The sequence below is a fragment of the Triticum aestivum genome, chromosome 5A (assembly GCF_018294505.1).
Source record: "Triticum aestivum cultivar Chinese Spring chromosome 5A, IWGSC CS RefSeq v2.1, whole genome shotgun sequence".
NCBI lineage: Eukaryota > Viridiplantae > Streptophyta > Magnoliopsida > Poales > Poaceae > Triticum > Triticum aestivum.
This window is the reverse complement of record NC_057806.1, coordinates 548,334,957-548,348,478: the sequence shown is the minus strand read 5'-3', so window position 1 is coordinate 548,348,478 and position 13,522 is coordinate 548,334,957. Positions and strand designations below refer to the sequence as shown.

Below are 13,522 nucleotides of genomic sequence, written 5' to 3'. Positions count from 1 at the left end.
TTTAGAAGTACAAGGTAGTATCTTGAAAAACCAAAATGTGAAAGCAGTGCACTTCTGCATTGATGCCATTTTAGAAGTACAAGGTAGTATCTTGAAAAACCAAAATGTGAAAGCAGTGCACTTCTGCATTGATGCCATTTTAGAAGTACAAGGTAGTATCTTGAAAAACCAAAATGTGAAAGCAGTGCAGTTCTGCATTGATGCCATTTTAGAAGTACAAGATAGTATCTTGAAAAACCAAAATGTGAAAGCAGTGCACTTCTGCATTGATGCCACTTTGTCAATGGAGAACTACGACCATTTGTTTTCTGTTCCATTTCATGTTTGCCTTTTTGTTTTTTATGTCGTTTTGTTTGATTATTTATGCAGAAACAGCACACATGATATTTGAAAGAGAAAAGAGATACATATTGTAGAACTGTTTGCAGATCTTTAGCTAATCATTTGGTTACATGTGGACATCTCTAATGCTTTGTCATCTCCCTGAACTATTAGGTTACAGAATGGCTGCTGAGTGCGCCAGAAATGCTTTGTTGAAGAAGACCATGGACAACAAAGATAATACAGGTCACCTATTTAGTTACCTTCTCATATACTCCCTCCATCCCAAAATAAGTGTCTTTGACTTTAGTACAAAGTTGTACTAAATCAAAGACACTTATTTTGGGATGGAGGGAGTATGATTTTGTCACTATGTTTAAGCACTATGTAATCTTCTGTTAGTTATTACTTGTGTGGAACAAGGTTTATGTTTACTTCCTGGAATACTAGCTTATAGGACCTGGTATCATTGGTTGCCCTAGTTGGGGCCTGGCAGTATTTTCAGTCAGATGTATAAATTTTATTGCATTCATTATGCTTTATAGTTTATATATCAAGAGTTCCCGCCCAGGAATATTCTTCTGACAATGAACCTTCATTGGTGCTGCAGACAAGTTCAGATCAGATCTCATGAACATCGCCATGACTACACTTAGTTCGAAAATTCTCTCCCAGGACAAGGAGTATTTTGCTGAACTTGCAGTTGATGCTGTCCTCAGGCTTAAGGTAAAAAGGACTGGGGGAAGTTGGTCATACCATATATTTTCTATATGTGGGATGTTGTTTGAGGTCTAGTTCAGTATAGTTCTTTATTATTAATTCACATCTGTTGGTAAAACGTTGATTTGATATCATCACACTTGTTCATTGGTGGCAGGGTAGCACCAACTTGGAATCAATTCAAATTCTGAAGAAACCTGGAGGATCTCTTAAGGATTCCTTTTTGGATGAAGGGTATGTTCTTTCACAAACTATATTATGGGAAACCTAGTTCTCTTTTACCCCAAATATATTATGGTCCTATATCAGTTCCAAGCAGACTGACATCAGTTTAACATTCTGAATCTGTTTTGTAGGTTCATCCTTGATAAGAAGATTGGCCTGGGTCAACCAAAGCGAATTGAGAATGCTAATATTTTGGTTGCGAACACCGCTATGGATACAGATAAAGTTAAGATTTATGGGGCACGTGTCCGGGTGGATTCGATGTCTAAGGTTGCAGATATTGAAGCTGCTGAAAAGCAGAAAATGAGAGAGAAAGTTGAGAAAATCATTGGTCACGGGATCAACTGCTTTGTCAACAGGCAGCTAATCTACAACTTTCCTGAAGAACTTTTTGCTGATGCTGGTATCCTTGCAGTTGAGCATGCTGACTTTGAGGGTATCGAGCGGTTAGCTCTTGTCACGGGTGGTGATATTGCATCTACTTTTGACAACCCAGAGTCTGTTAAGCTTGGGCACTGCAAGCTCATCGAAGAGATTATGATTGGGGAGGACAGGCTGATTCATTTCTCCGGGGTTGCGATGGGGCAAGCTTGCACCATTGTCCTGAGAGGAGCAAGGTATGTCTTATTTGTGCAGCTCCTTATCATGCAGTGATAACATTGTACTCCCTCCGTAAAGAAATATAAGAGCGTTTCTAAACGCTCTTATATTTCTTTACGGAGGGAGTATTATTCAGTCATTCTGTTTTATTTGGCCGCACATTGACTATGTGTCTTGTTGTCTACAGTGAGCATGTGCTTGATGAGGCTGAGAGGTCCTTGCACGATGCCTTGTGTGTGCTCTCCCAGACAGTAAATGACACGCGTGTCATATTTGGCGGTGGATGGCCTGAGATGGTGATGTCCAAAGAGGTGGATGAACTTGCAAGGAGGACCCCTGGGAAGAAATCTCATGCGATTGATGCTTTTTCGCGCGCCCTGCAAGCCATCCCAACAATCATAGCCGACAATGCTGGTCTGGATAGTGCCGAGCTGATCTCTCAGCTCCGAGCTGAGCACCACAAGGAGAACAGCACTGTTGGAATCGACGTCATCAGTGGCGGGGTAGGCTCATCGTGACACCGATTTTGTATCTGAACCTGTACCTGAGGGAGTTTGGAACTAACATGGTCCCCTGTTGTGCAGCTGGGAGACATGCAGAAGCGTGGCATCTGCGAGGCGTTCAAGGTGAAGCAGGCCATCGTCCTGTCGGCGACCGAGGCTGCGGAGATGATCCTGAGGGTCGACGAGATCATAACCTGCGCCCCACGCAGGAGGGAGGACAGGATGTGAAGATACCCACGAGCTGTTTTGATGCTTGGCTACATATGTATGGTTTGCCGAGTTGTGGCTGGGTTACCGTGGGTCCATGGCTGCTTTGAAGTCTCCATTTCGATTGTCGTCGAACCCGGACCCCAAAGCGACTGGAGCTTGTGGGAGTAGCTAGCGTTCCGTAGGGGGTGGCTTTGGTTTTCTTGAGTTATTTTCCACTGGAGAATATAGTTATGTGAATGCTGTAACCTTGTTTTAACTGCATCTTTGCATGCGGAGGCGCTTATTTCAGAACATGCATGCGCTGCTGCAGCTGTGAGTTTTCCATCTTGTCTGCTGTACTCTGTTGGACATCAACCATTTGCTAGTGTCCTGCGAGGTAAGAGACATGTATGACTGAAACTGGATCCAGTCCTGTTTGCAACTATGAGTAGATGCAGATCAATTGCTATCTGTTCTCTTGATTATATCCCGGTAAAATAAAATATAGGAGAAAGTATGTAGTGCTGGCCCGTGAGATTGAGTAGAGCTAGCTAGTCTCTACAAGCAACTTAAAGCCACAGTCTTTAGTTGATGGTCTGTTTGAACAGTGCCTTCTTATTGTCAACAGGTTGCATACAGCTTGTGATCATTATCAGATGAGCAGCTGCCTCTACTGATATGAACCTCATCTAGCTTACATAAAACTGTCACTTGCTAGAACAAACTCACTGGTGTGCCTAGAAACCCCACATAACCAAAACATGTCCTCTTAACTACTTTCAAGTTCAGAACCAAAGGGGTTACAGAAAGGTGGATAACTAAATGATGAACATGTCCACAAGGAGCTAAGCCTTGAAGGCCTTCCCTCAACCTCAAAAAACCTTGTCCACAAGGAACTCAAACAGTTGTGTCTAAGAAACTCAACCATACCATAACTGGGAAGTCCATGCCGCAAATACTACTCCCTCCGTCCCAAAATTCTTGTCTTAGATTTGTCTAGATACAGATGTATCTTTTCACATTTTAGTGTTAGATACATCCGTATCTAGATAAATTTAAGACAAGAATTTTGAGACGAAGGGAGTACAATACATGCACTGGAACACAAACAGTCAGCACACCACACACATCAGAGGCATCTGCTGCGATACATAACACAAGATGGGTTTGGCGTGGTTCTAGTCAAGATATGGACTCCTGTCACAACGTGAGATGCCGAATATCAAACACATCGTGTTCTAGACCAGCACAAGCTTTTCAACACCAACCATGTGGAAGCAAATGATACACCAAACATTTGGCCCCGCCGCGATCTAATCCAAACTTATCAGACCGCAACACTTGCATGCGCCCATCACATGGCCTTGTCCTGCGCCGACACGATGACGCCCTTCCCGTCGTCTCGCCTATAAATCCAGCGAACGGCTCAGCTCAACAGCATCACCTGATCGCCACACGTATCCACCACCAGCTGAGCACTGCAACATCCATAGCAGACAGCAGCACACGTTCTCCAAACCTCCAGCTGAAAAGCAATACCCAGCCAGAACCATGGCCGGCGCCAAGAGATTTGCTCAGTTGGCCAAGAGGCTCACCGTGACGGCCAAGGAAGACCAAGGATGCTGCACCTCTGCACCGGCTAAGGGCCGTTGCGTCATGTACACGGCCGACGGGAGGCGCTTCGAGGTCCCGCTGCTGTACCTCGGCACAACGGTCTTTGGTGACCTCCTGAGGATGTCCCAGGAGGAGTTTGGCTTCGCGAGTGATGGCAAGATCACGCTGCCCTGTAATGCCGCGGTGATGGAGTACATCATGTGCTTGCTGAGGAGGAATGCCTCTGCCGAGGTCGAGAAGGCGGTGCTGAGCTCTATGGTGACACCTTGCCACTACACTGGCTCTGTGATGCCTACCGTTGGAGGCATCTAAATCAGGACGCTAGAATGATCAAAAACTTGTGAATTAGTGAACCGGCCAGGTGGTACAGGGGCCATTTTAGGATGAACCATCAGGAGAATATTTAGAAGCCATCAATACAAGAAGTAGGATAAAATTTACAAAATGGAAGAGAAAGCAGGCTGTACTCCACGAAAAGATTTATTTTGGGGGGTAAAAGACACTGATGTTTAACTGTTACTGAATTACTGAATGTTGTACCCACAAAACTTTACAGAAAGTGTCGACACAAGATTTAGTAGAAGTCTGTTATATATTCAGAATCTTCAGACATGCAGCTGGCTGAAGGCCCAAAGGAGAGTGCAGAGAAAGAGCTAAGGAATGGCTACAGCCTACAAGTTAGGTAGGCCATCAAGAACTAAGATATGACACTATTCGACAAGTTATCTGTACTGCATCAATTAAGATCATCCCTTTCGCACCTAATCAAAATGTTAAGAGTATGCATTCAAGTACAATCGCAAATTCCAACTAAGTCAGCTTCTCATCTGAAAAAGAAAAACTGTTGACAACTATAGGCCCATGGTTTCCTTCCAATTTCTTCCCTCCGTCCCAAAAAATGTGTCTCAACTTTAGTATGAACTATGTTAAAGGATGTGACAAATAATGTATTTTTTCCATGAAAATTGTCTCTTATCTACATTTCCTGTGACAAACGAATCTTACATCAGACTCTACAGAACTCCTCTCGGACCTAACCAAAAGAAATATTTCACTAGCTAAACTAGTAGCTAAGCACAGAGAGCAAATTGATGGCTGAGTACTAGTCCCATCGATGGCGCCACACAGCTAGCACTGTAGTTGTGGCCATGCTCAGCAATGGAGCTCAAGAACGCCCTCTCGACCTCCTCAGAGGCCTCTCTCCTGACCAGGCACAAGACGTACTCCATCACCGTGGCATCGCAGGGCAGCGTGATCCTGCCTCCATCGCTACCGCTTGCAAAGCCAAACTCCTCTTCGGACATCCTCAGGAGCTCGGCGAAGACCGTCGTCCCAAGGTACACCAGAGGGACCTCAAACCGTGCTCCGTCGGCGGCATACACCACGCAGTGGCCCTCATCGGCAACCACAGACGACGTTGTGATGCAGCATTCATCGTCGGCTGTGTCCGAGGCATGATGCCGGCGGCGGGCCCCGGCTCTGGCAACCAACATCCGCTGACACTTCTTGGCCAGCTGAGCAAGTTTCTTTGGATGGATCATGGTTGAGTCTGATGTGTTCCTGACTGGCTAAATTTCAGTTTGGCTCTGAAACTCTGAAGGCGTGTTGTAGATTGTGATGTGGCTTGCATATGAGATGAAGAAGTTTGTGTTGAGCAGGCCATGGATTTATAGTAGGAGGAGAGGGCTCAGGGAAGTGCATATGCGTGTGGGTCGTGTGTAGCTATCAGCGAGAGCGTTGGGCAGGGGACAATGCCATGAGTGCCCTTCATGCAGTGTTGTTGCAACTAGCTGCAGACAGTGTGATGAATGATTTTGGTGAGATTTTCAAGCACCTTCCATGTCTGAAATGTGGTTCGGCTAGGGGGTCCTCGTGCCATTTCCCCAGCAAACCCATCACGACGCGTGTAGGCGAGACGTCCAGCCCAAGCTCCGGCAAGTGCCAAACACTTGGCCCCATTGCCCCAGTAGAACCTGATCCAGATCTCATCATGGCACCGCCATAAACGAAACACCGCCATAAACACTGGACCCGGATGGCCCCACAATGCCTCTGCCCAATTCAGCAGCGAAGACTGTTGTAGGCATCTTATCACCCAGCCACTAGTCCACTATCCTTGCCTCCATAGTGCCATGGCCCAGCAGAATCAAACGATCTCATTATCATGCACGCATCGAGCTCATGGCCTTGTCCTCTGCCCAACGCAAATTACTCATACGTCTATGCCTATATATTCATGGGCAGACGGGCTAGCTAGTAGTGCACCAACACTTCATCAACAAACTCACAGGCTAAACATTTCTGAGCAACATACCTCAGAACCATGCCCAGCAGAATAAACTCTGAATCTCATTGCCTCCTTCAGGAGCCACCATTTCACGCACCGAGCTCATGGCCTTGTCCCCAATGCAAATTAGTCATACGTCTGTGCCTGTATATCCATGGGCTTCATCAACAAACTCACAGGCTATTAGGCTAAGCATTTCTGAGCAACATACCTCAGATGTAAGACCACACAGACATGACCATGATCCATCCTAAAAGATTTGCTCAGTTGGTGAGGAAGTGGAAAAGTGTCAGGACAACATCCAACGACAACGAAGCAGGCTGCACGACACTGCAGGTCATAGATAAAGGCCACTGCACCGTGTACACTGCCAATATCCAAGCAGTATGGTGTCACTGCACCAGCAGCTTGCAGTTTGTAGCTCCTGAATATATGCCAAGCTTTTCCCTCAATTTTGCATGTTTTTCCATGGTGTAAAATAGCTCGACACTGGAGAATGGAAATTACATATTAGCATACCAGCTTATTGCATCCTACAAACTACCATTAACTATAAGTCTACAACCATATATCATTAGGACATAGGGCGCTAGAAAGCGATTTACTTTAACCTCGGGATTCAGAGTATAAAAGCACCACTACCATTAAGAGAATCAAAGATGTGATTATAATGTATGCTAAATAAATAAAAAAATTCTAATTTTCTGTTGCACTTATCTTCCAAAAAGTGTACTGAATCTGTATACAAGAACAACAAATACATACCCTTTTCAGAAGAAAATAGTCCAAGGAAGTTACCGTACAATATGCTCAACAACAGGGTTTATTTGATTTCTGGGCATTGTCTACAAAATAGAAGACCAAAAGCAAAGGTAGATATGTGATATCCTACGTTCTTCAGAAATTATTAAGTTTCTTCCCCAACTGAACTGATGTACTGCAAACGGCAGTTAGGGCGTATTCCGCCCTGCATTTTCATTTGTAGTGTGACGAGCTGACGAGAGGCCACCCAGCTCACGCAAGTAGTCTCCGACACAAGGGAAATGGTACCCAGAAGTGCACACTTCCGATGGCAGCGGCGCTGGAAACGTTCATCTTCCAGGCAACAGACTGCAGTTCCTACCTCAAGAACCTATAACCAGCTCAACCCACCTCCGTCTGGGACACACGATTCAGTTCCGACAGTTCTAGGTACAGTATGCTGATCATTCATCTAATCCTCCATCCGCATTCCCTTCGCTGCGCCATCACCGCGTTCTGCCACCTTCTGGTCAGGCACATCCTCTCCTGTTTCCTTCCCCCACATATCATACCGACAAACTTTCTTCAGTACTCTATACGGCGAACTGCAGCAAAGGCCAAAGTATGTGTCAAATAGCCAAATTTCTCTCAGTAAAATAGTATTTTTTGTATCATTTCTCGTGATAGTAGGATCTTACATCAGACTGTACAGGGATCTTCAGGTTCTAACAAAAATAATCACCAGACAAGCTAGTAGCTAAGTACAAAGAGCAAACTGATGGTTGAGTCCCATCGATGGCGCCACACAACTAGCAATAGAGCTCAAGAAGGCCCTCTCAACCTCCTCAGAGGCCTCTCTCCTGACAAGGCACAAGACGTACTCCATCACCGTGGCATCGCAGGGCATCATGATCCTGCCTCCATCGCTGCCGCTGGCGAAGCCAAACTCCTCCTCGGACATCCTCAGGAGCTCAGCGAAGACCGTCGTCCCAAGGTACGCCAAAGGGACCTCGAACCGTTCTCCGTCGGCGGCGTACACTATGCAGTGGCCCTCATCAGCAACCATAGACGACGTTGTGCTGCAGCATTCGTCGTCGGCGGTGTTTGAGGCATGCTGCCAGCGGCGGGCACCGGCTCCGGCAGCTATCCGCTTGAACTTCTTGGCCAGCTGAGCAAGCTTCTTTGGATGGATCATGGTTGAGTCTGATGTGTTCTTGGCTGGCTAAATTTCAGTTTGGCTCTGAAAGTCTAAAGGTGTGGTGTAGATTGTGATGTTGCTCTGTAGGAGTAGATGAGATGAAGAAGTTTGTGTTGAGCAGGCCATGGAATTATAGTAGAAGGAAGAGAGGTCTCAGGGCAGTGCATATGTGTGGGTTGTGTGTAGCTGTCGGCAAAAGAGTTGGGCAGGGGACAAGGCCTTGAGTGCTCTTCATGCAGTGTTGTTGCAACTAGCTGCAGACAATGTGATGAATGATTTTGATGAGATTTTCAAGCACCATCCATATCTGAAATGTTTTTCGGCGAGAGAGCCCCATCGGGTCCTCGTGCCAATTCCCCAGCAAACCGATCACCATGGTTGTACAGGCCAGGCATCCAGCCCCAGCTCCGGCAAGTGCCAGACACTTGTCCCCAGCAGAACCTGATCTAGATCACATCATGGTGCCTCCAAAACGGCAGCACCACATGTACCATGCCCACAACACTGTCTCCTTCCCAACCATCACACGCTCCACCTCCACCTTGTGGGCGCTTGCTTTACCCTTGACCTATAAATCCATGGCCTACTGCCCTCCAAACACCACCATTTCATCCACAGATAAAGGCATTCCAAGCTCCATCTCGCAGAAGTATTTCTCCCGTTTCCAGAGCCATGATGGGTGCCAAGACACTCGCTCAGCTGGCCAAGAAGTGGCAGAGGGTGTCATCTATCGGGCAGAAGAGGCCCACCTGGTCGTCGTCAACATACAGCGGAAGAAACGGGAGGGTCGTGCGGCACATCATGCTCACCGGTGGCCGGCAAGGGCCAGTTCGTCGTGTACACCACCAACGGTGTGAGGTTCGAGGTGCCGCTTGTGTTCCTCGGCACGATGGTCTTCGTTCAGGATGTCCCAAGAGGAGTTCGGCTTCGCAGGCGTTGACAGTGGCAGAATCACGCTGCCCTGCGACGCATCGGTGATGGAGTACGCCATGTGCTTGCTCAGGAGAAGCGCCTACGCAGAGATGGAGGCCGCGTTCCTCAACACCATGGCGATGCCATGCCACTATCATGCGACGGCATATCTGGGAGTTAGCCAGCATTTTGGTGTCTGCAGCTCCTGATTAGCATCTGCAGAGATATAGGAAAACAGGAAAAAGGCAATTTGTCTATGTGAAGCATTTTGATCTTTGGTGGAAGATGGACAATAGTCAGAGACAATGTTCTTCCACCGTATATATACTTTTTCTTGTAGTGATAAATGATCATATACAGATTTTTAGGATCCAAGCAGTAAGTGTCGAACATTTTTTTCTATGCAGTTGTATGGCCTCAGACACAAAATGTTACAAAGAAACGTTGAGGTGGAAGGCAAATCTTCACATCTGCAGAAGGGAGCTGACCTTTTGGAGAAAGGCGACTTCATTTTTTCTCAACTGCTGATAAAACCGTCAAATACCTGAGTCGGGACTGGCAAACCTGCAAGTGTTCAGAAATCAGGTGTGTCACACAGCATGAGCTCATCGAGACTTTGTGGTTGGCAAATTTGGATGCCTCTAGTTATGTTCGGGTCATGGATGTCCACTTACAGCATGAGCTCACATTACAGCATGTCCACTTCCCCAAAAGAAATACCAAAGCGGAATTAATGACAAGTCCTTGGATAGATTCAAGGGTGTGGCCCGGAACACTCAACTGCCAGGAAATGGTTGGCACTTGGCACCACAAGCTATGCTAGAGACCATGCAGACCATGGGTGTGGACAATGAGATATGGAACTTCCAGCAACTTGGCAGATCTGCAGCAATCAAAACACTATTAAACCAACAAGCACCTAACATGCAGTTTCAGGTGTAAGTGCAAAATACACCCAAAAGCAATGAAGTGAGCTCCTCTTCACCTCACCTAATTGCAATCACACAATTCCTGCAAAAGCATGAACTTCAAATCCCTTGATACAGGAGGCTGAACTGAATGAAACACCGCCATCACCGTCAAAAAAATGAAACACCGCCATAAACGCTGGACCCCGGATGGCCCCACAACGCCTCTGCCCAATTCGGCAGCATAGACTGTTGTAGGCATCTTATCACCCAGCCACTAGTCCACTATCCTTGCCTCCATAGTGCCATGGCCCAGCAGGATCAAACGATCTCATTGCCTCCTTCACGAGCCATCGTTGAAATCATCGAACTCATGGCCTTGTCCCCTGCCCAATGCAAATTAGGCATACGTCTATGCCTATGTATTCATGGGCTAGCTAGTAGTGCACCATCACTTCATCAACAAACTCACAGGCTAAACATTTCTGAGCAACATACCTCAGAACCAAGAACACACAGCCATGACCATGATCCATCCTAAAAGATTTGCTCAGTTTGTGAGGAAGTGGCAAAGGGTCAGGACAACATCCAGCGACAACGAAGCAGGCTGCACAACACCACAGGGCACAGATAAAGGCCACTGCGCTGTGTACATGGCCAATGCCAGGAGGCTTAAGTTCTCCCTGACTTGCCTCAACAAGACAATCTTCGGCGAGCTGCTAAGGATGCCCCAGGAGGAGTTTGGGTTTACATGTGATGGCAGGATCACACTGCCCTTCGATGCAGCGGTGATTGAGTATGTCATGTGCTTGCTCAGAAGAAATGCATCAAAGTAGAGAGACCGTTCCTGAGCTCTATAGTGATGCCTTCCCGATATCCAAGCAGTACGGTATCACTGCACCAGCAGCTTGCAGTTTGTAGCTCCTGAATTTTGCATGTTTCTCCCACGATGTAAAATAGTTCAACACTGCAGAATGGAAATTACGTATTAGCATACCAGCTTATTGCATCCTATGAAGTACCATTAACTACAAGTCTACAACCATATATCATTAGGACATAGGGCGCAGGAAAGTGATTTACTTTGAACTCGGGATTCAGAGTACAAAAGCTAACACCTAACAAGCACCACTGCCATTAAGAGAATCAAAGATGTGATTATATTGTATGCTAAATAAATAATTAAAAAAAATCCAATTTTCTGTTGCACTTATCTTCAAAAAAGTACTGAATCTGTATACAAGAACAACAAATACATACCCTTTTCAGAAGAAAATAGTCCAAGGAAGTTACCATACAATATGTTCAACAACAGGGTTTATTTGATTTCTCGGTATTGTCTACAAAACAGAAGTTCAAAAGCAAATATCAGTTAGATGTGTGATATCCTACTTTCTTCAGAAATCATCAAGTTTCTTCCCGAACTGAACTGATGTACTGCAAAATGTAGTTAGGGCATATTCCGGCCTGCATTTTCACTTGGAGTGTGGCGAGCCGAGGCCACCCAGCTCATGCAAGTAGCTAGTCTCCGATAGCAACTGCGGTGGAAGCGTTCATCTTCCAGGCAACAGACTGCAGTTCCTACCTCAAGACCTATAACCAGCTCAACCCACCTCCATCTGGGACACGCGATGTCAATCCAACAGTTCTAGGTAGAGGTAGGGACAGCAGTATGCTGATCGTTCATCCAAAATCCTCCATCCGCATTTCCTTCGCTGCGCCATCACCGCATTCTGCCACCTTCTAGCCAGGCCCATCCTCTCCTGCTTCCTTCCTCCGCATATCATACCGACAAACTTCCAGCCCATGTTTTTTTTACTTTCTTCAGTACTCTATACGACGAACTACAGCAAAGGCCAAAGTATGCGTCAAATAGCCAAATTTCTCTCAGTAAAATATAATATTTTTATCATTTCTCATGATAGTAGGATCTTACATCAGACTGTACAGAGATCTTCAGGTTCTAACAAAAAAAATCACCAGATAAGCTAGTAGCTAAGTACAAAGAGCAAATTGATGGCTGAGTCCCATCGATGGCGCCACACAACTAGCACTGTAGTTGTGGCAATGCTCAGCAATAGAGCTCAAGAATGCCCTCTCAACCTCCTCAGAGGCCTCTCTCCTGATAAGGCACAAGACGTACTCCATCACCGTGGTGTCACAGGGCAGCGTGATCCTGCCTCCATCGCTGCCGCTTGCGAACCCAAACTCCTCCTCAGACATCCTCAGGAGCTCAGCGAAGACCGTTGTCCCGAGGTACGCCAGAGGGACCTCAAACCGTGTTCCGTCGGTGCTGTACACCATGCAATGGCCCTCATCGGCAACCACAGATGACGCTGTGCTGCAGCGATCATCGTCGACCATGTCTGAGGCATGCTGCCGGTGGCGAGCATCGGTCCCGGCTGCCAACATCCGCTGGCACTTCTTGGCCAGCTGAGCAAGCTTCTTTGGATGGATCATGGTAGAGTCTGATGTGTTCCTGGCTGGCTCCGAAAGTCTGAAAGTGTGTTGTAGAGTGTGATGTTGTTTACAGATGAGATGAAGTTTGTGCTGAGCAGGCCATGGATTTATAGTAGAAGGAAGAGAGGGATCAGGGTAGTGCATATGTGTGTAGGTTGCGTGTAGCTATCAGCGAGAGCGTTGGGCTGGGCCCTGGGGACAATGCCATGAGTGCTCCATGTGCAGTGTTGTTGCAATTAGCTGCAGACATGAAATGTGATGGAATGATTTTGATGAGATTTTCAAGCACCACCCATGTCTGAAATGTGCTTCTGGTTAGAGAACCCTATGGGGTCCTCGTGCTCGTGCCATTTTCCCAGCAAACTGATCACCACGGCTATGCAGGCGAGACGTCCAGGCCAAGCTCCGGCAAAGTGCCAAGCACTTGGCCCCAGCAGAACCTGATCTGGATCACATCATGACCATCAAACCACAGCACCACATGTACCATTGAACATGGCATTCTCGCCTGCCCAACCATCACACGCTTCACATTACTTTACCCTTGAGCTATAAAATCCATTGCTAAGAGCATTACTAGTAGTGCCCTCAAACCCTCAAACCCCTAAAAATAACCGCTTTTTTACAGTTTTCGCCGAAAAAACGCCGTAGGCTAGAACCTCTAAACCCTCAAATCCGTAAAAAAATTTAGAGGTCCAACCCTCAAACCACTTTGCAATCTGTAGAAGTAGGGGTTGAGGGGAAAATCTCCCCCCAACCCGCACTCCTCCTCGTCGCTCGCTCCTCGCTCGCGCGGGAGCCAACCGCTCCTCCTCCCGGCCTCCTCCTCCCGCCGCCTCCTGCC

At 46.8% G+C, this 13,522-nt stretch overlaps 5 protein-coding genes and 1 pseudogene across 5 annotated transcripts in view; 3 read left to right on the top strand and 3 right to left on the bottom strand.

Moving 5' to 3' along the window:
* The window catches only part of LOC123104680 (T-complex protein 1 subunit beta), a 4,741-nt gene extending 1,838 nt beyond the window's left edge, over positions 1-2,903 (top strand). The window contains exons 6-11 of the mRNA XM_044526561.1: positions 496-567; positions 932-1,047; positions 1,199-1,275; positions 1,398-1,883; positions 2,054-2,369; positions 2,451-2,903. Coding sequence (XP_044382496.1) covers positions 496-567; positions 932-1,047; positions 1,199-1,275; positions 1,398-1,883; positions 2,054-2,369; positions 2,451-2,597 — 1,214 coding nt within the window. The 3' untranslated portion in view covers positions 2,598-2,903. The remainder of the gene's footprint in view (positions 1-495; positions 568-931; positions 1,048-1,198; positions 1,276-1,397; positions 1,884-2,053; positions 2,370-2,450) is intronic.
* A 967-nt stretch (positions 2,904-3,870) lies between these two features.
* Positions 3,871-4,767, top strand: LOC123104679 (auxin-responsive protein SAUR36-like). Its single transcript, XM_044526560.1, has one exon. The coding sequence runs from the start codon at positions 4,110-4,112 to the stop codon at positions 4,482-4,484; it is 375 nt and encodes a 124-aa protein (XP_044382495.1). The 5' UTR covers positions 3,871-4,109; the 3' UTR covers positions 4,485-4,767.
* A 341-nt stretch (positions 4,768-5,108) lies between these two features.
* LOC123104676 (auxin-responsive protein SAUR36-like) lies at positions 5,109-6,022 on the bottom strand. Its single transcript, XM_044526558.1, has one exon. It carries the CDS (start codon positions 5,711-5,713, stop codon positions 5,243-5,245), a length of 471 nt encoding a protein of 156 aa, XP_044382493.1. The 5' UTR covers positions 5,714-6,022; the 3' UTR covers positions 5,109-5,242.
* Positions 6,023-7,848: 1,826 nt separating this feature from the next.
* LOC123104678 (auxin-responsive protein SAUR36-like) lies at positions 7,849-8,768 on the bottom strand. Its single transcript, XM_044526559.1, has one exon. It carries the CDS (start codon positions 8,393-8,395, stop codon positions 7,958-7,960), a length of 438 nt encoding a protein of 145 aa, XP_044382494.1. The 5' UTR covers positions 8,396-8,768; the 3' UTR covers positions 7,849-7,957.
* A 2-nt stretch (positions 8,769-8,770) lies between these two features.
* Positions 8,771-9,685, top strand: LOC123104677 (auxin-responsive protein SAUR36-like; annotated as a pseudogene).
* A 2,406-nt stretch (positions 9,686-12,091) lies between these two features.
* LOC123107613 (auxin-responsive protein SAUR36) lies at positions 12,092-12,872 on the bottom strand. Its single transcript, XM_044529582.1, has one exon. The coding sequence runs from the start codon at positions 12,820-12,822 to the stop codon at positions 12,214-12,216; it is 609 nt and encodes a 202-aa protein (XP_044385517.1). The 5' UTR covers positions 12,823-12,872; the 3' UTR covers positions 12,092-12,213.
* Positions 12,873-13,522: the final 650 nt, after the last annotated feature.

What these genes read in the sequence shown, in the direction of transcription:
- LOC123107613 (XM_044529582.1), bottom strand. Translation starts at nt 12,822, where the DNA reads ATGCACTACCCTGATCCCTCTCTTCCTTCTACTATAAATCCATGGCCT.
- LOC123104678 (XM_044526559.1), bottom strand. Translation starts at nt 8,395, where the DNA reads ATGATCCATCCAAAGAAGCTTGCTCAGCTGGCCAAGAAGTTCAAGCGG.
- LOC123104676 (XM_044526558.1), bottom strand. Translation starts at nt 5,713, where the DNA reads ATGATCCATCCAAAGAAACTTGCTCAGCTGGCCAAGAAGTGTCAGCGG.
- LOC123104679 (XM_044526560.1), top strand. Translation starts at nt 4,110, where the DNA reads ATGGCCGGCGCCAAGAGATTTGCTCAGTTGGCCAAGAGGCTCACCGTG.